Source organism: Anomalospiza imberbis, chromosome 23, assembly GCF_031753505.1.
Source record: "Anomalospiza imberbis isolate Cuckoo-Finch-1a 21T00152 chromosome 23, ASM3175350v1, whole genome shotgun sequence".
Taxonomy (NCBI): domain Eukaryota; kingdom Metazoa; phylum Chordata; class Aves; order Passeriformes; family Viduidae; genus Anomalospiza; species Anomalospiza imberbis.
Genome location: NC_089703.1, coordinates 4643873 through 4666942, shown reverse-complemented (window position 1 = coordinate 4666942; position 23070 = coordinate 4643873). Strand labels below are relative to the sequence as shown.

Genomic DNA, 23070 nt, shown 5'->3' with positions numbered 1-23070 from the left:
GTGCCATTGGAACCTGCTGAAACCCCCAGTGCACAGCAGAACCTTTGTGCCACGGCCCTGCTGTGTCCCTGTGTACGGTGTCAAATCCTGCTGTGTGCTTGGGACTGCTTTGTGTTGCTTAAGAGGAATTGCTGTTCCAATCACCATGATTTCAGTGCTCTGATTAATGCCCGTTAGGAATTTTCAAAGCTGTCAGTCAGTCTTTAACAGTATTTGCTAGCTTTTGCTAAAGCTGCACTGTTCCACCTGCTCAGCAGCAGTTTGTGAACTCAATATGCATTTCTGAGCTTCTTGTAAAATCCCGCTAAGAACCTACTGGAACTTCCTCTCTACTTCTGTTTCTTTGCTGCAGCCACAGAATAAAGACTGTTATGAGAGAACGTTGCCAAAAGCCTCACAAACACATTTGCCTTCAAAGCTGTTCTTTGTAGAACTGAAAAGGAATTCTATTTTGGTTAGATTGATACTCTTAGCCATTTTTCTTAAATCCACTCTAGTTTGGGCCAGGACTTTTTAATGGAGACAGAGAAAACTTTCAGCACTGTGTGTCAGCCTTGCTTCATACATTCCTGCACTGAACCTCTCATCCAGGGATGAAATTCAGAAGCAACCCAAGAGATTACAGCTGTAATTGCTCAGGAGGTGACTCTAACAAGCTTCTTCCTTGTGCATGACCTTCTCTCCGTGCCCTTTCATCAGAGCATTTATCTGCTGGATGAACACTGTGCTGCAGTGGTGGGGTTTTTTGACCTTAAGGCTGGTGGGGTGTTTGTGAAACTCCTATTGCAGCTGGTTCTGACTCCAGCTTTCCAAGCTTCTCCATGCATTTTCTCAGTTCCCTGTTCAATTTTCATTAACCTTGCAGTAAAGTTAAAATTTCAACTCTTACTTGGTATTCGTTCTTCATTTTCTGGAGACTGAGGCTGTGAAATTAGGTAATAAAAGAAAAAACATCCAGGAAATTCCTAAACAAGAGGTTCCCTCCTTGGAAGGGCAGGGGAAAGGATATCCAACTGCTCCTTCCCTGCCAAGCCATCCACTCCTATTTGGCACCAGAGTTGGGACAAAAATTCCCATTTCAGTTACCTGTAATTCAGCATCTTGAAGTGTCAAATTGTGATCCCTCTGGCAAAGATTCCATGTAATAAATCCACAGTGGCCCAGGCACAGTTACTGTCGCCCAAAATTATTTGTGTGCAAGTAACAGTTTCCTTGTGCTGGGATAAATCAGTACATCATCACATCTGACTGATCACACTGAAACAGACTTGCAAGTGCAGAGGTGCAGCTCTATAGTTTGTAACTATCAAAATATTTATTGGAAATAGAAAATTTAAATAATAGCTATACATTATATATACACAGAGCTACAGTTTTAGAAAATAAGGGTTCAGAGTTGAAAAATATCAACTCCCTCAAGATTCAGGTTTTCTTGCAATAGACACTCATTCCTTACATTTCACTTGCTACATCACTTCATTCAACTGCAGTCACAGTATTTCACACACTGAGCTTGGAGCTCCTTCAAATAAATAACTTATAAATACAAACACTTCAGAGTGGGCAACGGGTTTTCACTCCTTTCCTCTTTCTTCCTCAGACCTGGGAGCAGTTTTAATGCATTTTAGTTACTTTATTTTACTTCTTCTCTTTCCAAGTAACACACACAGAAGTTGTCCTTACTCAGGAGCAGCATGGAGTCCCCACTGGAATGCCAGGAGAGAGACATGATCTGGAAGTCACCTGCAGGAAGAGATCAGAGTGTGTCAGCAAGGAGCTGGCAGCCCATCTTCCTGCGGGAGGAAAAGGCAGCTGGAGTCAGACACACAAATCCCTGCTGGCCTCGTGCTGTCCCTGAGACATTTCCTGTGTCTCACTATGAACTCCTCTTTTCCTGAGGGAGAAAACACCCGTTTTAAAGCAGCTCCAAGAACACACCTGAGCTACACTCGGATCAATTTATAAATGGAATAATATTTTTCACCGAGTCCGTATTCTTTGCTTCTTTTCTGTCAGGGTTGGGATTAAATCGTGAGATGGTATTTCTTGTTGGGACTCAGAGGTTTATTAGTTCTTATCTCTGTTACAGTCTCACAAACCCTGAGTTCTACAGCACTTCATTCTAACAAACTAAAAATGGAGCTGTATCTCTCTCTCCAGGGCCTTTTAAGGATAAACTGTCCAATTAAGCAATGACACCTAAATTATTTTTACCTTTAACCCACTAACCAACCACCCATGCCTGCAGTGTGGACTTTTTTATCAAATTACACAATACCACCCAAACCCATGGAGAAGAAAGAAAGAAAAGGAGAAGATGAGAAGGACCAGCCTCCACCCTAAAACTATCTTGTTTTATATATATTCCTATATTCTAAACCCTTAAACTCTATGTTTTCCACCCTGTGATAGCACACACTTCTATTCAAACTCCACAGCCACAATCCCAGTTCTATCATTCCATTTTGGAAGCCTTCTCCACGGCCTCACGTCAATGCAGTGTTCTCCTGGGGGTCAGTGCCTGGCAGCACAGAAAGTCTAAATTCCCAGCAACCAGGGTTCCAACAACTGAGCAGTTGCTGAGAGGTTGTGGCAGCTGCTGCTCACCTTCCCCAGGCACCTGCACGACGACAGAGCCAGCTGGGGACCACAGGTAAACTCTGCTGCTGCCCGTGCACACAGCCAGGCGGGGCTGGCAAGGGTCCCACTGGAAACACTGGATGGTGCACAGCTGCTCCAACACCACTGCCAGCTTCAGCTTCCTGATGTCCCAGATCCACACAGCATTGGGAATGTTATCTGCAGAGGAAGGAGCAGTTGTGTGATAGCTGGAGGATAAAAGGATCACGCGTGGTTTTTCTAAATGCACAGGAACAAGCAAATTCGTACGACACAAATCTTTAGGTACACCCCAGGGTTAGCACCACTTAAGTTTTGCCAAGCAGAGCCTTCAGGAAATAATGCAAAAAAAGGTAAAAGTGATCTAGTCCATCTCCCAGTCCTTCCCTGGCTTTTATCACATTAGTCTGTCTGATGGGTTTTGCACCTGACCCAGAGCTTTGGCATTCAGGCACAAACAGCCCCTCAGGACCAAAGGGAAAAATGGAACATTAATTCCATGACTTTCACTATTCAGGGAGTCAGATTTCCTCCTGCTGTAGATTGTGCAGAGATCTGCCTTTTAAGAGACCCAGGCTGTAAGTGGGAAGATTTGTTTCATTTTCAATACAGTGAGCTCACGCAAACTTGAAGAAATATAAAACCCCCCTATTTTCATTAAATACAGAGCCAAGGCTGAGTTCATGCCCTGATCAGCAGTTCTGGCAGCTCACAACAGTTAACACACACTAGAAGACAGGCTGGGATTCCTCTGTAGTTACATACCTCACAACAGAGCTGATTCTACAGGGCCATGACTCTTTTTATAGTACAAAGGATCATTTCTGCTAAGGAAAGCCCCCACATGCCCCACATGGTTTCCCCTCTAAGGCAGGGCAGTCGGAACTTACCATTTTTGGTTGCCAGGAAACAGTTATCTGCACTGAAGGCCAACATCCCAACTCCCACTTTGGGATTTGCCCTGTCAGCAACTGGTTTGATGTACTGCAAAGAAACTGGTACCTGGGAAATGTCATCTGGAATGGGAAATAAAAGCATTTCACTAAGTGAGCCTGGATGGACAATGCATTCACATCCAACCATTAAAATCCCTCATCTCTGAAGTGATAGGACCATATTTTACTCTTCTCCAAGATGTTCTAATCAAAATTTCAATTGCTTTAAGATACTACATCTTCACACAGCCACCCTACTCCTATTCCTGCCCTCCTACAGAAAAGGAAAGGCTAGAAATTCAGGCAAGACTGAGATGAAATCACGAAAATTAGGAGGGATTAATTTTTCTACCTTTTTTACCTTTTAACTAGTATTTCAAATACTGTCAACCAAAGTGATTTACAGTGCCACTGAGACTGATTTTTACTGCCCTACAGAACATCCAGAGGATCTGTTCCACCGTCCAGGGGGCAGAGTTCACCTACAATGTTTATTTAAAGACTTCCCAAGGCAAACTCAAGTGTCTGGTTTGAGTAAACTTTGGCTTACATTTACTCTGTGTGCTGAAGAGAGAACTAGCCAATGCTCTTGTTGGAGGGAAAGAAAGTCTCTCTGTGCCAACAGTTGGGGATTTCTCCACTTCTTTATACACAATCTACAAAGAAACAAGTGAGAGCTCTACAGAAGGGCCTTGGAGAGTTTGAACATGGGCTGTTACCAAATACCCACATCCCACTGGCTCATTGCACATTTAGTACATCTCAGTATCCCCTGGTTCATCAGCAGAGGAAAGGGCAGTAGGCAGATCTGGAATCCAGTATTCCCCGTGAATCATGGGCCATTTGGAACCATGATCAGGAAAAACACTCTGAAGAATAAGCTTGAGGAAGTGCACCTCTTTCATTATTTCTGACAGCAAATTAAGTCATCCCCATTACAGTGGGAACATGAATCTCCTTTTTACAACCAAAAACCTTTAATCTGATTCTGTCACAAACAAAGTGCAGTGCTACAGAAGGAAAATAGCAAAAATATTTTAGTGTGCCTGCAACATGCTCCCAAACACAAGCACCAGGATAAAACACAGCAACTGCAATTCCTGTCTGTGTAGTGGAGATTAACAGAGCTATTTCCATTTGTTTTCCATGACATATTTTACACCTAACTGGAAGTCAAGGCATTTTTCAGCCGTGAGAAGCTTTGCTGAGGTGCTTTAATGGCTCGTGCCTGGCTTCTGGTTAAGAGGCAGAGTCATGTGAATATTGTAGGCTTATAATCCACACACAAACTCTTCCAGGAAGTCTGTTCAGTCCCTCTGCAATGGCAAACAGCACCACACACTGTTCTTGTTAGCTCCAGGGATGAGATCAGCTCAGGATTTGGGAACAGCAGCTCTGCACCTGCTGCCAACAGCCCAGAATCTGTCAGACCTTGCAGGTACAGGTATAAAGGATAAAAATCAATGCTGACAGATGTTCCAGGAAATGCCCTTTAGGTGAGCTGGATGAGCCTGTCCACACAGGATGGAAAATCTGAACACAATCCAGTTCCAGCACTGTTTAAAGTTAGGAATTGTATAAAGCTGAGACAAATCTCTCCTGCTCAGTTTTCCAGTTCGCCATCGGCTGTACACCCAGTCTGTAAAGCAGCCACCACCTACACCCAAAATACATTGGCACATAAAAGGAGCATCTGAAAATCTATTACTGCTCAAGAGAGATGATCACAGACACATATTTCATCAAATTTGAAAGGATTCCCACATTTTTGTTACATTCCCAGGCTGCAATTTCCCAAGCCCTGGCAGAAAAAAAAAGAAAAATTCTCCAGAATGGAATGGATTCATCAGCATATTACAGATACAAACAGCAGCACCCAAGCTCTGCTAAGGTCTCCATGGATTTGGAATCCACACTTACAGTCTTTTTGCTGGCAATGGTTGCTGGATGCTCAAGCTCTGTGATCTTCTTCCACGTCACATGGTTCAGGATACGCACCTGGCAAGGGGGAGACTGTTAGGGCAAAGTTCTTGAAATGATTTAGATAAAAGAGGCAGGAAACACTTCTCACCTTTTCATCAAAGCTGCCAATGGCCAGGAACTGGCTGCTGGGACTCCAGGCGATTGATTTGATGCCCAGGGGCCACTCATAGGCGCGGTAGGAGGAGAGCAGCCTCCCATCGAGGGAGTACAGCAGCACCTTGTACTGAAACACAGCAGAGCCACTCTAATCCAGAAATGCTGCTAAAAACCACAGGCAGGCAAATCATCCTGCCAAACTCTGCCTGCTTAACATGCAGCAAGTTAAATACAAAGCCACAAATGGTCTCTTATCTATGAGTTAAGAGGCTTTGTTGCTGCATTTTTGGATGAGTACTTTCAGTAACTGCAAAATCACTGCGCAGTGCAATGTCAGTAAAGCTGTAGAAGACTCCTACACACTTCCATTATTCTTTCATTATTTCAATAGCAGCTTCTGCAATGTTTCTTTTTTTTTTTTTTGCAAGATAAATTAAAAATAATTTGCTATCATTGAAGATTTAAAGAACAGCGACATCCACTTGCAAGGACACCCATCCCCAATACAAGTGTCATATTTAACAAAAGCTGGACTCACACCCTTTTATGTTCAAAGGAAACATTTCAAACACTAATTATTTTAGTCACTGCTTTATAAATGATGGCCAAAGACCAGCTTGAGCTCTTCAAGAAAACAATCTGCTTTTCCTCTTACCTCCAGGCACGTGTCCCATGCTGCCAGCACACAGCCATTGGGAGCCCATTCAATCCCAAACAGATCCTGGGTTTCAGTGTCAAAATGCTGCCCACAAAAAAGAAACCACAAAGCCATTTGAAATATGTCAACAAATCCAGTTGCATCTAAGCTGACAGAATGTTCAGTTTTAACCTTTCAAGGGCTACCAGAAACACAAAAGAGCTTTTTGTACGCCAGAGTAGAAACAAAAATATATCCTCTTGTAAAACATGCTGCATTCAGTGGATCTTTAATCCCCTCCACCGAAAAGCTAAAAGTTTCTATACCTTCAAACGAACAGCATTTCATAAGAAAATTAAATTAGTTACACTGAATCAGTCAAAAATCCAAGAAGCCTAATTTCTTGTCTTAAAGCCCATTACAGGATCTGTACTGGGATCCCTTCCAGTAAGGATGGGACCTTACAGCTCATCTTATCCTATGGGCAGGGACACCTTCCACTATCCCAGATTGCTCCAAGCTCCATCCAACCTGGCCTTGGACACTTCCAGGAATGGGACAGCCACAGCTTCCACTACAAGGTTCATTAGGGAAGAGCTCAGGAACACGACAAACATTTAGGAATATTTCCAAAATTTTCTCTCAGCTTCTGGTGAGGCTCAGAATTCCCAAATTAGAGGTGGCACAAGATACTGACAAGTTCTTAGTGAGGTTTCATTGCTCAGATCCAGCCCGTGGCCAATACCACCCTCAATGGACTGATCCCATGTGTGAACAGTTTATATCACATGTCCCAGGTACTTGCTACTCTCACTGTTTCTGATGGAGTAGTGTGCATTATGTGCAGGTAACCTCCAGAGCAGAGTGGGAGCAGAGGCAGAGCTTACCCTGAGGAGCTGCCAGTTTCTGCACACGAAGATGCTGATGAAATCCTTGCAGTCGCGTCGCTCCGCCACGGCCATGTAGCGCCCATCCTTTGTGAAAGCCACCCCTGCCACGGGACAGATTAATTAAAACTGGCTTAAATAGAAATCAGCTCTTCTGCCTTGCTGTCTGATGAGTCTTCAGCGAGGCATAGTTACTCCCAATTCAAAGCAGAACTAAAAGAGGAGACAGAATCTTCTCACAGAAGGTCACATTAATCAAGGCAAAGCACAGTGAAGTTACTGATTCACTGTGTCAGCAATTTTTAATCTCAGAATGTACAATTTCTCAGGATGCAGAGCTCCAGCATGCTTCAAAACACATCTAACCACTGACAGTTGTTACATAAACCCAACAGATTTCAAATAACCACTTCATTTAGCCTGGCTAAATGGATCAGTTATGCAACCATCAGGTCTCCACCAACTCCCAGGCATTGCTCCCTATCCTCCTGGATTTTACATGGAATACATAATTGTCTTTGTCATCTCTGGGATACAAGCCTTGGGCAGGAAACTGCTTACCACAGCCATGTGGTCTGACAGCCCTGACACAAGCTTCCCTTTCCAGCCTTTCCACATGCAGAAGATGACAAATGTCACTTTGGATTAATGTTTTTCATCACGAGCACATCCAGCATAATTTAATGTCTTAAAGGATCCCTCAGAGGCAAACACAACACAGATGCACATGTGAAGAGCAAGCACATGGATCAGCTGGAATCCTTCACTCAGACACCACAACCTGGCTGCAGGTGCTGCTCAGAAGGGATGGGACCAGACCCTGTTCCCAAAAATGGGATTTGTGGTCACATTAAAGTCATTTTCCCTTTCTGCCACATTAAAGGACCATTCCCAGCTCGGTGTGTGACACTTACCTTGCTGGCATGCTTTGGGGTACTTGATGTAAGACACAGACTTGGTGCACAAGGACCACACCGTGATTCGCAGCTGGCACAGAGACAGGGAGCAGTTTTGGTTATTAAAAAAAAGAATTAATAGGAAAACATCAACCTAATTCAGCAACATAAAATGGATCAATGAACCTTCTGTGATTAATTAATTCTGCAGCTATTTTGTATAACACGATGACCTGGGAAGCAGCTATGAGGAATTCTTTCCCAATTTCTGGCAGCTAGCAGGGAATTTACCCCAAGCTTACATGAGTACTCTAGATGGGGATACAAAATTCACACCACTGATATGGAGAAAACCTCTTCACAAACACTGAAGTTCCTGACATTAGCACAAACATCTTCCAAATCCATTGCCCAGAGTCACTTTGCAGTTGGAAAAACAGATTCATCACAGAATCTGGAGGAGAGATGGGGAGTTTCCTGCCTTTATGAATGGATGATAAGTTACAGCCCCTTCAGAACACTGTATCCCTTGGGGAAAGCCTATCAAGTATGAACATTGAGCTGTATTTTACAACATTTAGAAACCCTCAGCTTTGATGGCTGGTTTGTGTTTTGCTCTTCCCTCCTCAGGCACACACAGGGAGGCACCCTTACAGAATTACCAAAAAATTCAGACACCCAAAACCTGCTATGCAAAGCAAGCTTTACACTGGTGTTTGGGGGATTTCTGGAGAACTGTGCCTCCACAAGCACCAAGGCAGACCCAGCCTCCCCACAGCTCCCCAAGGTCACAGCTGCACTCCAGGCTCTGCCTTGCCATCTGCACATTACCCAATTAAAAACAAATACTCCCTCTCCCTTAGCAACGGCAGCCCCAGACACATGGGCATTCACCGGGATGGCACGTGAACCTTTGCATTTAGAGCTGGAGCAAGGAATGTTTCCAGGGTCAAGTTTTTAACTTGTGTTTTCCTGCATTTTACTGCACCAAGGAAGAGCTACAGGTAGGACTTTTGCCAGTGAAGCACCTCTATCACAAAGGTGCCTTTCCCTGAACTACTGAACACCAAAATTAATTCTGATCCGTTATGTAATACACCGACATTGTGCCCATTTCCTCCTCCTCCTCCCACACCTCACACAGCCCAGCAGCACCCCAGCAGTCTCAGGAGGAAGGTTCTCCTACACCTTTTTGCAGGTTTGTCTTCAACACACCTTTTCCTTCTCTGAAGGACCTGGCACTGCTCAATGGTGACAAAGGATGCTGAGGGAGCAGCCTATGGATCTGCTTCACTGGTAATCTGCAGGATCTGTGTTGCAACAGAAGCTGGAGGTTTTTCCCTTGCTGACATGATCAGTTTTGGTGAGAAGCAGAATTCAAGGGATTTACAGGGTTCAAACCAAGCTTCAGAATCCCAATAAACACTGCCTCCCCATCAGAGATCCATGGAATCCCAAACAGACCCTTCTGCCTTACACATCAGGAAACTTCTGAGATTTGAAGAAGTAACACAGAAATCTTTTTCCATGGAATCACAGAATGATTTGGGCTGGAAGAGACCTTAAAGCTCATCTTGTTCCAGCCCCTGCCATAGACACAGACACATTCCAGTAGACCAACTTGCTCCAAGCCCTGTCCAACCTCACAGGGAAGGATTTCTTCCCAGTATCTCACCTAACCCTGCCCTCTGTCAGTGGCAAGCCATTCCCTCCTGTCCTGTCACTCCAGGCTCTTGGAAATTGTCTCTCTCCATCTTTCCTGTGAGTTCCCTTCAGGCACTGGAAGGCCACAATGAGGTCACACCCTCCTCTCCAGGTGAACAATCCCAACTCTCCCAGCCTTTTGTCCCAGCAGGGCTCCTCCATCCCTCTGATCATCCTGGGACCCCCTCTGGACTCTCTGCAGGAGCTCCAGGTCCTTCCTATGCTGGGACCCCAGGGCTGGAGGCAGCTCTGCAGGTGAGGCCTCACCTGGGCAGGGCAGAGGGGCAGAACCTCCTCCTCTAAATTCAGCAGCTCCTGGAGGAATCCATGAGATGAACATTAATCAACTTTTATCCCGGGGGCCTCTCACTTCCGGCCACCCAAAGCCAGCGCTGTCAGTCTGCTCCTCAGGCAAGATTTACTTTAAAAATACCAACACAATGCCTCCACACATTCCTCTGCAGCAACTGCAGCACTGAAATGCTGCTGGGGACTATTAATTGCAGCCCTAAATGCACTGGCTGCCCTGCCTCCCCTGAGCTAAACACACAGCACACATTCTCCGGCCACTTAATACAAGCTTAGCAGCTGCAGGCTTCGAATGCTGAGGGCTGGATCATCATTTTTCCTGACAAAGGCATCTGAGTGCTGCTACTCAGCCTCATGAACAGCTCCCCTGGCCCGCTGGGCATCAAACACACTTCCATCCTGGACCACACTGGCTGCTCCAAGCCTCAGGAGGCAACACCTTGCTGCTCGTGTTGAGCTCAAAAGCACACTAATCTCTGGAGATGGGACACAGCACATCCCGTGCCGAGTTCCCACTGTCACCCCTGCCCTGCCTGAGGCCCAGCCAGAGAAAAGGCAAGGCCATTTTTGTTCCAAAATATTTCTGCATCCATCTGTGCTCCATCATGGAGGCACAGAATAATTTAGGATGGAAAAGCCCCCAAAGACCACTGAGTCCAACTATTTCCTCAGCATTGACAAGGCCACCATTAGACCACGTCCCCAGGTGCCACATCTAAATGTCTTTTAAATCCCTCAAGGGATGGTGACTCCACCTGTCCCTAGAGGGGCCTGTCCCATTGCTTGACAACCTTTTCCATGAAGAAATTTTTCCTAATATCCAACTTAAACCTCCATGTGCTGTAAAAACAGCAGCTTTTGCAAGAGGGTCAAGCTTTGTAACTCCTCAAGGAGGACAGTAATTGTTTTCCAGTTCTTCACTGCTCAGCACGTGCTCCTGGCACTGGATCACAGTGCCATCACACCCTGATACTGCTGAGGGGGCACTGCCCTGCCCTGTGTGCCCCAAAACATGGACAGCAAATTGCCCCAGTGCCTCTGCAGCACTGGGGAGAGCCCACAGGGCACAGCCAGCACACATTTCATGGCACAGTCACACACACAAAAATACACCTGCAAAAACACAGACTACAACTAAATAAGATGTCTCTAAGCAAAAGCAAATAAGCAAAGCCCTTATCTTCACTCCATCTATCAGCCACAACACACCTTTAACATCTAACAAGATCATAGAATCACAGATCATCTTAAAGATCATCTTGTTTCAAATCCTCTATTCACAGATTCATTGAGGTTGGAAAGGATCATCAAGTCCAATCCAACCTGTGCCTGATCCCTACCTTGTCACCCAGCCCAGAGCACCAAGTGCCACCTCCAGGGATGGGGATTCCACCACCCATCTCCCTGGGCAGCACCTTCCAATGCCTGACCACCTTTTCCATGAAGAAATTCCTCCTGACCCTTCCCTAGCAGAGTTTGAGGCTGTGTCCTCTCATCCTGTTGTTCTTTGTCTGTTCAACTTCACTCTCCCCTGCAAAGGCTGCAGGCTCAGAGGGAAGCATACAGATATATCCTATAATTCCATTGTAACTTCTCATCCAACTCACACAACTGGATGGTTTGGTCTAGTGCTAGGAACATTCAAAACCAAATCATTTTGATTCTTGAAAGTAGGATCCTTTTCTGTTGTTCCATTTGTGCCCACTCAGACATTCCTACAGAGAAACTCACATTATGTGCTTAATGTATGGATTTCACACCCCCTTCCCTTTTACACTGTGTTTACAACTGAATTGTGACTGAAAGGGAAAACCTTCATATTCCCACCTGGAACATTCCACAATCTCATTTAAGTTGCCAACATAAATGAGATGAAGAAGATTAGAAGGATTATGTCACAGCTTGCAGACAGGATCAGGAGCAACAGAAACACCAAACACGGAGGGTGAGAAAAGAAACCAAACGCTTCAAAAATGACAGGAAATTTCCATTGCTGCCCGTTGCCTTTCTCAGGGAATCCATGGAGAAGAGACAATTGTTTTTATAGAAGGAGAAGAGCCCATGGTTATTTAAGTCTACAGCAAGCCCTTCTCCACTGCCCCTTTTGGGGGATACTTTCTCTTCAGCATAGATGACTCGATTGAGAGGAGTTGTCAAACTCAAATCCTCACGATAATGGTGTCTGAGAAGTTTTCAGCTGTTGTTTTGCAGTGGAAAAACAAACCAAAAGCAGAAGCATTTTTAAAATAGCCTAAAAACAGCTGAGAAATAAAAAGTATTTAGATGGTAACGTGATAAACAGTCTCCAGCACCAGGCCCAGGACCACGGCCCGATGTTGACAGCTCCAGGCAGGTGGAGGACTGGTGATTTTCAGCAGACAAAAACACACTTTTAAACAACCTACAGCTCAAATGACTGTCAACTCTTGTCCCAGACTTGACTGGGTCACTCGGCCCCCTTACATAGCAGTGTCTGTCAGCACCGGATTTCAGAAGATTATTCGGAGCACATTCCTCGCCAGGAAGCATTTTTCAGCCAATGCAGCCACGCACAGTTACTAAGGATCAGCTGGGATACACACAGAAACACACACTTTTCCCTGCTGCTGGAGTTCCAAAGAAGCTCCTAAATGCTTAAGGACTTGACATGGAATGAGACAAAGTACAAAGTATGTAGTTTATAAGCACAGCTCTTCAGAGAAACACTCCAGAACATCTTCACACTATTTATCCCAAAACATGAGCGCCATGAGGAAACAGAGAATCACGGAATCCCAGGATGGCTTGGGTTGGAAGGGACCTTAAAGCTCATCTTATCCCACCCCCTGCCATGGGCAGGGACACCTTCCACTAGACCAGGCTGCTCCAAGTCCTGCCCAACCTGGCTTTGAGCACTTTCAGAAATGTGAAGAGGATCCATTTGCTTTCCTTCAGATCCGTCACCTGCAGCTGTTGGTTAACCTGTGCCTGTAAATTCTGGTGGAACAATGGCACTGGAAGGAGTCACATGGGGTTCAACACCTTCCACAGGACACACTGATAATGTGCAACTGCCTCCCAGAGTGGATTTCAGTTGAGGAGGAATACTGACCACAAAGAAACCCTACAATTTAGCTGATGAATTCCAAGTGTCAAAGGATGGTGCCAGACTCCCTTTTTAGGTGCCAGTGATAGGATAAGGAGTAATGGCCATAAACAAAAACACAACAAGTTCCACCTCAGCATGAGGAAGAATTTCTTTCCATGGAGGGCGGCAGAGCACTGGAACATCTTCCCAGGGAGGGTATGGAATCTCCATTCCAAACCCACCTGGATTAATTTCTGTGTCACCTGCTCCAGATGACCCTGCCTTGGCAGGGGGGTTGGACTGGATGATCTCCAGAGGGCCCTCCCAACTCCAGCCATTCTGGGATTCTGTAATGATTTTTCTGAGGCACTGGTAAGTACAGGATGCTAGAAAGAAATTAGCACAACCATAACCTTTAAAAAACTCAGGGAATACGAAACTTCTTTGGGAGCTCTCAGTGGAGTCCACACATTGACTTGAGGAATAATGAGTGGTTACTTGGTGCTGTTTGGAAGTGACCAAAGCCCAGCTGAGCTCGCTGACAGGGAACCCCCAAACCCTCCAGGCAATCACTGGATTTGGTAACACACTGATATTAAATATCCTGAGCACTGCCCACGTCCATCCCCTCAGACTGTGGATTTAGCAGGGAGGGAGTAAACACAGCTCCAACCACGGCCTGGCCCTGGCAGCTGTCTGACAACAGCTAATTTAGCAACCTGTTTACAGCTGGAAAGGAAACTTATCCCAACACAGATGCCAACTTGGCAAAGCCTTAATGAAATCCTCTAAGGTCAAACCGAGTTCTGTTGGGAGGCAATAAATCCTCGCTGGTCCACCCCCACATGCACGTGCCACAAGATCTTCTCTGGGAGCCTCACACAGCCCCAGCCGGCAGTTCTGCCTCCTCTGCTGCTGTCTGACCAGCAGGGATGGCTGCACTGCCTCCAGGCTGGAATTCTGGGCTTGTTTTTAAGTTTTATTGCTGCTATCAGGGCAATTCACACCTGGGAAAACCAAGGCCTAAACTTATCACTCCTATCTAGAGGGATGGGGCAGTGGGTCTGTATACACACAGGCAGAGTCCACAGCCATATCCCACTAACACTGGGATTTGCCCAAAAAAGGGGGGGAATCTTGCACTGCAGCATGTAAATTTTGTGCTAACCAGTGTTACGATGACAAGATGCTGACATCTAAAACCTTTCCACAGGTTTGGAAAGAGTAAATACAAAAAGAAAGTGTCTCACATGCAGTTCTTGGCTATTTTCTAACCATTCATTGCTGTACTCAATAACAGGAATCATCAACTCTAATCCAAAAGGTGTAAAAGTCAGAATCCACAAGCCTTCCAACAAACCAACCAGCCACAAACCAATTTGGATTCTACATTAGTAGCATTCCCCAATATAGGTCTTAACAAGCATTAAAGGTGTTATAATTTTAATTTCACAAGTGGTTCCACCAGCAGTCTGGTTCCTGTGTGTCAAATCAAACAACCGGGAAAATATTTCCAGGATCTGGATCTAAATCTCATCTCACAGGTCAATAAGCCTATAAGTTTTAACTTTAAATCACTCTGAAACGTTTATAGTTTATGGTTTGGGCTTTTTTTTTTAAACTAGAAATCCTGAGCTTTTCTCACCATGCAAGCAACACACTGGATTTCTAAGACTGCTGTGATGAATGCTATCGAAATCAAAACCATCAGGATATGTTCCAAACCACACAACTTTACCTTCAAATTTAAGTGTCCATTTTCTACCTTATCACCAGAAGCAAGAGGACAAAATGTTAGTGGAACAACAAACGCCTAACCTGGAATTAACACGAGTTACACACAGGAGTACAGAGCTGCACCCGTGCTCTCCACCACCGCTGCAGCTTTAAGGGGCTTTGGGTTATTTTAGGAGGCAAAGGGCAGACAGCAACATCTGACACCGAGGGGAGCAACCCTGCCTCCACACTCACATGGAACTCGGTGGTGTTGAGGATGTGACGCCCGTCCGGACTCCAGCATGAAGCCACCAATCCCGCGGAGCCCTCGTCGATCTTACAGCGCCAGTCCGGCTGCTCCAGGGACCAGACCTGGGGCAGGGAGCAACCAGACAGAGCAGGAAGCATCAGCTCATCCACACCTCTGCTCAGGAGGACTCCCTGCAGCTGACAACAGGCTCCTGCAGCCCAGCTCAGGGAGCTCAGGAACACCCAACCACCCGCAGCCATGAAGGACTGGCGCTGGATCCCGCTGCAAAAGTGAGTCCCATACCTCTGGGTGGTCATGGAAATGGCAAAGGATGTGAGCTTTGGGTTTTTTTCTGTGACAAATACATTGAATATCCAACATTTAAACGAGTTTAGTCCATTTAACAAGCTTGCATGTTATTTATTTCCTACTGCATTAAGAAACTGGTGAGATAATCTCCAATTCTAATCTGTTTTGCTAGATATTTTTTATCCTAAATATTCTTTTTCAAACTAAGATGTTTGTCTTGGCTTTCAAAATCCTGGCATGCTGAGCTATCCTCAAACTGTGTTATCAATAACATCAGGTGCCTCAGCAAAGCCTCAGACTAGTGCTGGCTGTTAAGCTCTCACTCACATCACACCCAAATCCCAGCAGGAAACTGGGAAAGCCCTGTCCTGCTTTCATCCTCACCTGGACAATGCCCCGCTTGTACATGGCACACAGGATGAACAGAGAGTCTGAGGACCACTCAAGGTACTGGATCTGATCCAGGCAGGTGTAGAGCTGGAGGATCTGCAGGGAGCTCGCATCCCGAACCACCAAACGGTGCTGCACACACGAGGCCTGGGGGGGACAGGGACAGGGCTGAGCTGGGGCAGGATCCTGGATGGAGCACTGGGGCTGTCCCTGCCAGGCTCGCTGTGATGCCAGGTTTAGCTCAGAGAGGGTCAATGTTGTGTTTAAATTTAAAAAAAAAAAAAAAATCCTCCCTGTGGGTGTGGTGAGCCACTGCACAGGTTACCCAGAGAAGCTGTGGCTGCCCCATCCCTGGAATTGTCCAAAGTCAGGCTGGACAGGGCTTGGAGCAACCTGGGATAGTGGAAGGTGTCCCTGAGTGTGGCAGGGGCTTTGAACTAGATGAGCTTTAAAGTTCCTTACACTCCAAACCAGTCTAGGATTCTGTAATTCTATTCTACATGCACTGAGCTCCGCTGTGAACTGCACTGAGAACTAACCAGGGGAAAGGGGGTTTTAGAGTAGTAAATAGAATTCTCGATTCCACCACTGCTGGGTAAGTAACTCCAGTTTTTAAAATATTACTTTCTGCCTTCTAACTTTTTTTTTCATAGAATCCCTTAATGTTTGGATCGGGAGGGACCTTAAAGTTCATTCAGTTCCACCCTGCCATGGGCATGGACACCTTCCACTACCCCAGGCTGCTCCAAGCCCTGTCCTTGGGCACTTCCAGGGATCCAGGGGCAGCCACAGCTGCTCTGGGCACCCCGTGCCAGGGCCTGCCCACCCTCACAGAGAATTCCTTCCCAATAGCCCATCCAACCCTGCCCTTTGGCAGTTTGAAGCTGCTCTCCCTTGTCCCGCCTCTCCAAACCGTTGTAAAAAGTCCCCCTCCATCTTCCCTGCAGGCTCCCTCCAGGCACTACTTAGTTTAAAGTACTACTTAATTTAAAATAATTCATCTGACTGATTAAGATTAATTTAGCCTAACTCCGGTCTCCGGTATTGACCCTTACTGCCTCAAAGCCTCTCGGCAGCAGCCTCTGAGCTCAGGCCCGCAGGCTCCGGGGCTCCATCGCTGCCCCGGAGCGTCCGCCCTCAGCGCGGCCCGGCCCGGCCCGGCCCGGGGGCCCCGCGCAGCGGCCGCTCGGGGCCCGGCCAACAGCCCCGTCCCGGGGCCGCACGGCCCCGCTGACCGCGGCCGGCACTCACCAGGCATTTTCCGTCGGGGGAGAAGCGGCCCAGGAGCCCCGAGAGCTTGAACAGCTCCGAGAAGTTCATGGCGGGCGCGGCGCTGCCGGGATTCGAAGCCGCCCCGCTCCGCCCCGGGGCACGCCGGGAGTTGTGGTCCCGCGCCGGCCCGGCAGGGGGCGCCCGGCGGCGGGAAGCGCGCGGGAAGGCGCCGCGTGAGCCGCATTGGTATGCAAATGAGCCGCTAATGAGCCGGGTAATGACGCGGTTAATGAGCTGAGGGGCGAGTTCTCCCTCCTCTCCCTAACCTCAGCGAACCCTCCCTTATCTGGCGCCTTTCCGCGGGCAGCGTCCCGCGCCCGGAATAGCCCTGACTAATTAACCGGACCTTCTGGCTAATTAATCAGTCCTTCGGGCTAATCACTACTGCCGGCTAATTACCGACAGCAATGGGAGCACAGGTGGGATGTCGCGCCAGGCTTCCCAGACAGGACAGAGGAACTAATAATTGGAATAGAGATACCCCAGCAGAAAGGATGTGATCTGACTGGAATCAATCAATCAATCAATCGATGTAGGTGTGAAAAACACCAAGCACTTGTTTTTTAAAATCTTAAAAGTTTATTAGTAATAAAATAGTTATAAAAAGTAGTAATAAAATTAGAGTAATAAAAATTTGGACAATGAGGATTAGGACACTACGAGACAATAAAAAGCAAAGAATTATGGACATCCGGATGTTTTTGGGCACTGAGCTGCCAAAACCATGCCTTGCGAACAAAGAAATAACCCTTAAAGGCAACAGCCTGTTGCATATTCATATATCTCATACATGATGTATAAATTCCTTGCAAATTAAAATTTTCCTGGTTTTTGTCAACTTCTTCCCCTTAATCCTGGTGGTTTCATAAAGACAGAGAGAAGGAGGAAGAATGTTTGTCTTTTCCGATAAGGAGGCTGTAACTCTTTATGGGTCTTGTAGCTGTTATCTCTGTGCGAAGAGTTTCTTGAATATCTTATCCCATTCTTGAGCTAGTAAAAAATGTCTTACATCACAGAGTTTCTATTTTAACAATAACTTGTGACCTAAAACTATATTTAACACACTACTTAAAAAGGATTAATACAGTATTACAAAATAACCCTCCGTAATACATATAGTAGTCAATTTAATATTTGCAAACAGCCAATCATAAAATATGTATTTTTCACAGTAGGCACACGAGGGGAGGGGCAGATCCCAGATAACCCCTCTCAGGGAGCATACTCCTCTGGGAAACAGCCTCCTCGCAGTGCAGCCGGCCCAGGGAGCAGAAGGGCCAAGGGGGAAGGGTGACAGGGATGCCTGTGTTCCCAAAGCCCTGCCAGTGTCCCCAGAGCTCTCCGGTGCCGCTCCTCTGCATCCCCTTCCCCGCTGAACAGCCAGGGGGATGCACAACTGCCTCCCTTTGTCCCCACGGGCTGTATCCCCGCGGTTTTTGGGTGGCAGCAGCCTGGCTTCTTCACATACGTGTGAGGAAGGGCTTTACTCACATCACGCACAGGGACTCTACTGCTACCAACATGTTATAAACGCCAATCACTTGGTTTTTAAAAATTTAAAAGTTTAATAATAATAAAATGGTTATAAAAATAGTAATACAATTAGAGTAATGAAAATTTAGAGTTAGGACAATTACAAGACAATAAAAAGCAAAGAATTACGGACGTCCGGATGCTCTCGCGCACTTAAGCCCGATAAGCATGCCTTGTGAACAAAGGAATAATCTTTAAAAGCAACAGCCTGTTGCATATTCATACATCTCATACATGATGCATAAATTCCTTGCAAATTAAGAACTTTTCTGGTTTTTGTCAACTTCTTCCCCTTAATCCTGGTGGTTCCATAAAGACGGAGAGAAGGTGGAAGGATGTTTGTCTTTTCCGATAAGGAGGCAGTAATTCTTTATGGGCCCCCATCACTGCCATCTCTGTATGAAGAGCTTCTTCATTATCTCATCTCTTGCTTGAGCTAGTAAAAAAAAAAAACCCACATACATAGGCTCTATTTTAACTACAAGACTACATTTACCATACCATTAAAATGTTAATACAGCACTTCTAATCAATATAACATAATACATATAGTATTCAATTTAATATTTGCGAAAAGCCAATCATAAAACATGCATTTTTCACACAACACAACAGATAAATCTGTTGCAAATCTCTGCAAGACTGGTATTCAGTTGGACAAACTCAGACAGAGACTGCCTTGGAGTCAACAAACACACTCTTTTTTTTGTTTTTGTTTTTCTTTCATACTGATTACTTTAAAATCTGCAGTCATCCCAGCATTACATGAAGTCCCCAAATGTCCCAGTGACAGCACGGCCCGGTGGGACCCCCCCACCCTGTTTGGGGGCCACAGTCACCATCAAAAATAAACCTCACGACCAGAGGCTCTGGGGATTGGAGTCGTGATTTCCTTACGGATTATTTGGGTTCCCAAAGCTGGCTCCAGCCCCACCAATGTGTTTTTTGGGGGGTGAACGCATCAGTTTTCTGCCTCCACAGCAGAGGGACAGATGTGACAGCTGCTCTGCTGTCACCATCACCCCCCCGCCCCGTGATGTGGGGGTGCCTGTGGGCAGGGGGTGTCCTTTGGTCCCCGAGTGGGGCCAGGGGAGCTGAGCACAAGCAGTGATTGCCCGAGGATGAGCCCACTGCCCGCCTGGGTGACCCAGGGCAAGTGAGCAGCAAGGGACACGGGAGTTTGTGAGGGGGGTGTCAGTGTGACAGGGTGTCTGTGAGTCCATAATTAGCCTCGTGGGTGATGGTTTTTAATCAGAAATGTTCAGTCTTCACCCAGTGCCCCTCTCCGTGTGCCTTGGCAAGGCGCTGCTCCCCGGGGGAAGCAGTGCAAGGAGCCAGAGCCCTTCCCGATCCCCCCGGGAGAGATGATCTGGTCCCTTGGCTGAATGCAAACACAAAACCGGCTCAGTCCGCCCATCTGATGAGGGGAAAAACCTCCCTGATCTACGCTGACTGTCCTTTGCTGGATGTCCCAGCCCTGGAAGTGCCCAAGGCCAGGTTGGACGGGGTTTGGAGCAGCCTGGGATAGTGAAAAGTGTCCCTGCCCATGGCAGGGGTGGAACGAGACAATCTTTAAGCGTCCCTCCGACCCAAACCATTCCCTGATTCTGTGGCTGATTAAAGCCCAGCGCTGCTGCCAGGTGGCCACCACTGTCGCAGCCCCCACAGCCAACTTGCCCCGGCGCCACATTGGCGCCGGTGACCAGCTCTAATTCCCTGGCACGCTTGGCTGAGCACTCCCCACCCCCTTGCAACTGCCTCCTACTCCAGGAAGGAGCGCAGGAGCTTTTGCCTCACTTTTCACACAGCTTTCAGCAGCTCCAATGTCATTGCCTTGGCGACCGGGACGCTACTCCAGTGTAGTGCAGTAAATAACGTAGATCCTCAATCCCAGGCCACTCCTGTCTGCAGGAGACCTCCGGGGGAACTCAAAACTCAGGTAGGAGGGGAAAAAAAAAAAACTACAAAAGGAAACCCCTTGCTCTGGGTGTGGGTGAGTTTCTCGATAACGCGGCTGGAGGATGATTTGCGGCCGCTTCGCTTCGTGGGCTTGTGACACAATATTGAAGTGACTTGGAAGGTTTGCTCCCAAGTGGCTTAACTCTGGAGTGAGAGCACTTTTGGAGGAGCCTTGAATGGGAGAAGCAGCAGAGGAGATGGATGCTGGTGGGATGCAGGGGCTGGCTGGCTGCCCCAGATCCCTGTGCAGGCAGGGAGGGGGAGCAGCGGCCTCAGCCTCCTGCCCCATCACGAGCTGCTCTCAGAGAGGATTTCTCTCCAACCTGCCTCCCCCTCGGAAGAAAATTGTTGATAAGCTGCTGGACCCCACAGAGGGGTGCTGAGATTTGAAGCGTGCTGCAGGAAAGCTCGCTCGCTCTCCATTGCTTTTACAAACCTCCTTTTGCAGGTGTGAATTTAACAGTCCGGGACAAATGAATGATAGCACAGGGCAGTGTTGGGCTGGCAGCATTCTTTTCAAACATTAAGCTGTTTGCTGTGGGCTGGATGAGCCTGATGGGTCTCGTTGTGAGAAGGAGAGAAAGTCCAGGGCCAGTTCCCAAGTCATGGAGCAGCTCCGTGTGAGAGGTGGAAATGGCTCTCAGAAGTCCTGCTCTCCCAGAGAGTCCTTAGGAATTAGTCATAGCCCTGTTACATCGGGTTTGTGCATTTATCGACCCTTCAGGTGGCTGCAAAACGCTGTCCTGTTTCCTTCTGGGCTGTTGGAGTGGTGGGATAGCAGTGAATCACCAAATGATAACAAAATACTGAGTATTTCTGGTGCTAAACCCGAGCCCTAAAGTTGGTAGTGAGCTCAAAGATGCTCCTTCCAGAGAGTGCAGAAACTCAGTGAGCAAACTCAGCCAGTTCCCAGCAAGGCTGAGATCCCACGGTGCCCTTCACCGTCCTCATTATGAGTTTACAATCATTCTAACAATTTATTAGACCTTATTAATCATCCTAATATTTATTAGAATTTATATTTTAGTTATTATGTGACCTCTGTGGTCACAACACGTGAGTGGGGCACGGTTGGATAGACTGAGGTTCATCTGCTCTGCTCCTCCAGGAGCTGTTCTCCCTTTTTGGGGTGGCTGTAGGGACCTTGGTCCGTGCTTTTTTTTCTCCCTCTGTCTCTGGGGCTGGGTTTTCCGCAGCACCGTGGAAAACTGAGTACGTGGAGCTTTTCCATACTAATCTTTGGGAATTATTTCAGCGGCTGTTCCCAGGGAAGCTTCACGGGCAGAGGGAAGCGGAGCCCGGGCGGCCCCGCCGCTCCCGTGTCCCGGGGGTGGCAGCCCCGCCGTGGGCTGAGCACGGGGAGCAGAGGTGGGGGATCGCCTGCTGGCAGGTTTTCTCCCCCCGCTGCCGGGCTCTTTTCCCGTGTGCAGTCTCCCTGCAATGCCCTGACTAGCAACAGAGGGAAGCAGCAATCCAGGGAACGCCGGAGCCGGCTCGGAGTGCAGCTCTCCCAATGAACGCCGGCAAATCCCACCGGCAGCCCTGGATCCCAGCGCCAAACCCCTGGTTTGCACATTTTGGGGTTGTTTTTTTTTTTTTTTTTTTCCCTCAGAAACCTGCAAGAAATCCAGTGCAGATCCCCCCTGAGCTGTGCCAGCCGTGCCAAGTATCCCCCAGTGCCTCCATGCCACATCGAGGCAGAAGGGATGGAGAATTCCTTGCTGCACCCTTTCCCTGGGAGAGGACATCACCACTTTAATAAGCAGTTTGGGGTCCCTGCAGGTGATAATCCTCCTGGGGGAGTCTGGCTGGAGAACTCTTGCTGGAGGAAGGATAAAACCCCTGTGGTGTGGGGAGCTGGGGGCAGCAGGGAGCTGAGCTGGGCTGTGGCTGGTCCTGAACTCAGCCCCAGGTGCCATTTGCTCAGCCTTGGGCACAGGAATTGCATCCAAGCCACCAGGAGTGCTTCCAGAGCAGTGCAGAATTAGGCTCTAAGGCTCTTCCCAATTTACCTTTGATTTTGATGTTGCACAAAGCTCCCACTGCTTCCCACAGGGTGACTTTTCCTTCTGCAGGACCTCACCACCACGGTGCTTTCCCAGCTTCCCAAATGTGAACGCCTCCAGCATTTTCTGAAACGGGGCTCTACGTGGCACCTCCTTTCAGAGGGAATTAGATCAGCACCAGACTGATTTTGGGGAACACTTCTTTGTAGGTAAATTGGTTGGTAAATTCTTTACCAACCCAGGTGCTTGGTGCTGGGCTGTCACTCTTGCTGCAGAGGTGTTTTCCCAGGATGAGCAGGGACCAGAGCAGCAGGGATGTGCTTTCACAGCACCCACCCCCCCTAGCTTCCCCTGGTACTCCTCGGTTCAGAGCTCAAACATGAGAGGATGCTGGCCTGGCTTTGCACACCCACGCTGTGCTTTGAAAGGGTGAAAGGGAACTTCCAAAACGCCCTTAAAATAGTCAGATTTCTTTCCTTTTGAAAACGAGAGCAGCCACGTG

General features: G+C 47.4%; 1 protein-coding gene across 2 annotated transcripts; it reads right to left on the bottom strand.

The window, feature by feature from the left end:
- Positions 1-1291: 1291 nt before the first annotated feature.
- Positions 1292-17161, bottom strand: WRAP73 (WD repeat containing, antisense to TP73). Of its 2 annotated transcripts, XM_068171635.1 has the most exons (12): positions 17050-17161; positions 15793-15945; positions 15105-15221; positions 8072-8144; positions 7158-7261; positions 6289-6375; positions 5626-5760; positions 5475-5552; positions 4105-4210; positions 3510-3635; positions 2608-2799; positions 1292-1743 (listed from the first exon to the last, which is right to left on the bottom strand). In XM_068171635.1, the coding sequence occupies exons 1-12, from the start codon at positions 17116-17118 to the stop codon at positions 1634-1636; spliced, it is 1350 nt and encodes a 449-aa protein (XP_068027736.1). In that variant the 5' UTR covers positions 17119-17161; the 3' UTR covers positions 1292-1633. The 2 variants fall into 2 exon arrangements, with proteins under 2 accessions (XP_068027736.1, XP_068027737.1); XM_068171636.1 differs by lacking the exon at positions 15105-15221.
- Positions 17162-23070: the final 5909 nt, after the last annotated feature.

Bases quoted from the DNA above. Each gene is read 5' to 3' on its own strand.
- WRAP73 (XM_068171635.1), bottom strand. From the start codon at position 17,118: ATGAACTTCTCGGAGCTGTTCAAGCTCTCGGGGCTCCTGGGCCGCTTC. The intron at 15,946-17,049 runs GTGAGTGCCGGC...TGTCCCCCCCAG, and splicing joins CCCCCGACGGAAAATGCCTG to GCCTCGTGTGTGCAGCACCG. The intron at 8,145-15,104 runs GTGAGTGTGGAG...TCTCTGTGCCAG, and splicing joins TCAACACCACCGAGTTCCAT to CTGCGAATCACGGTGTGGTC.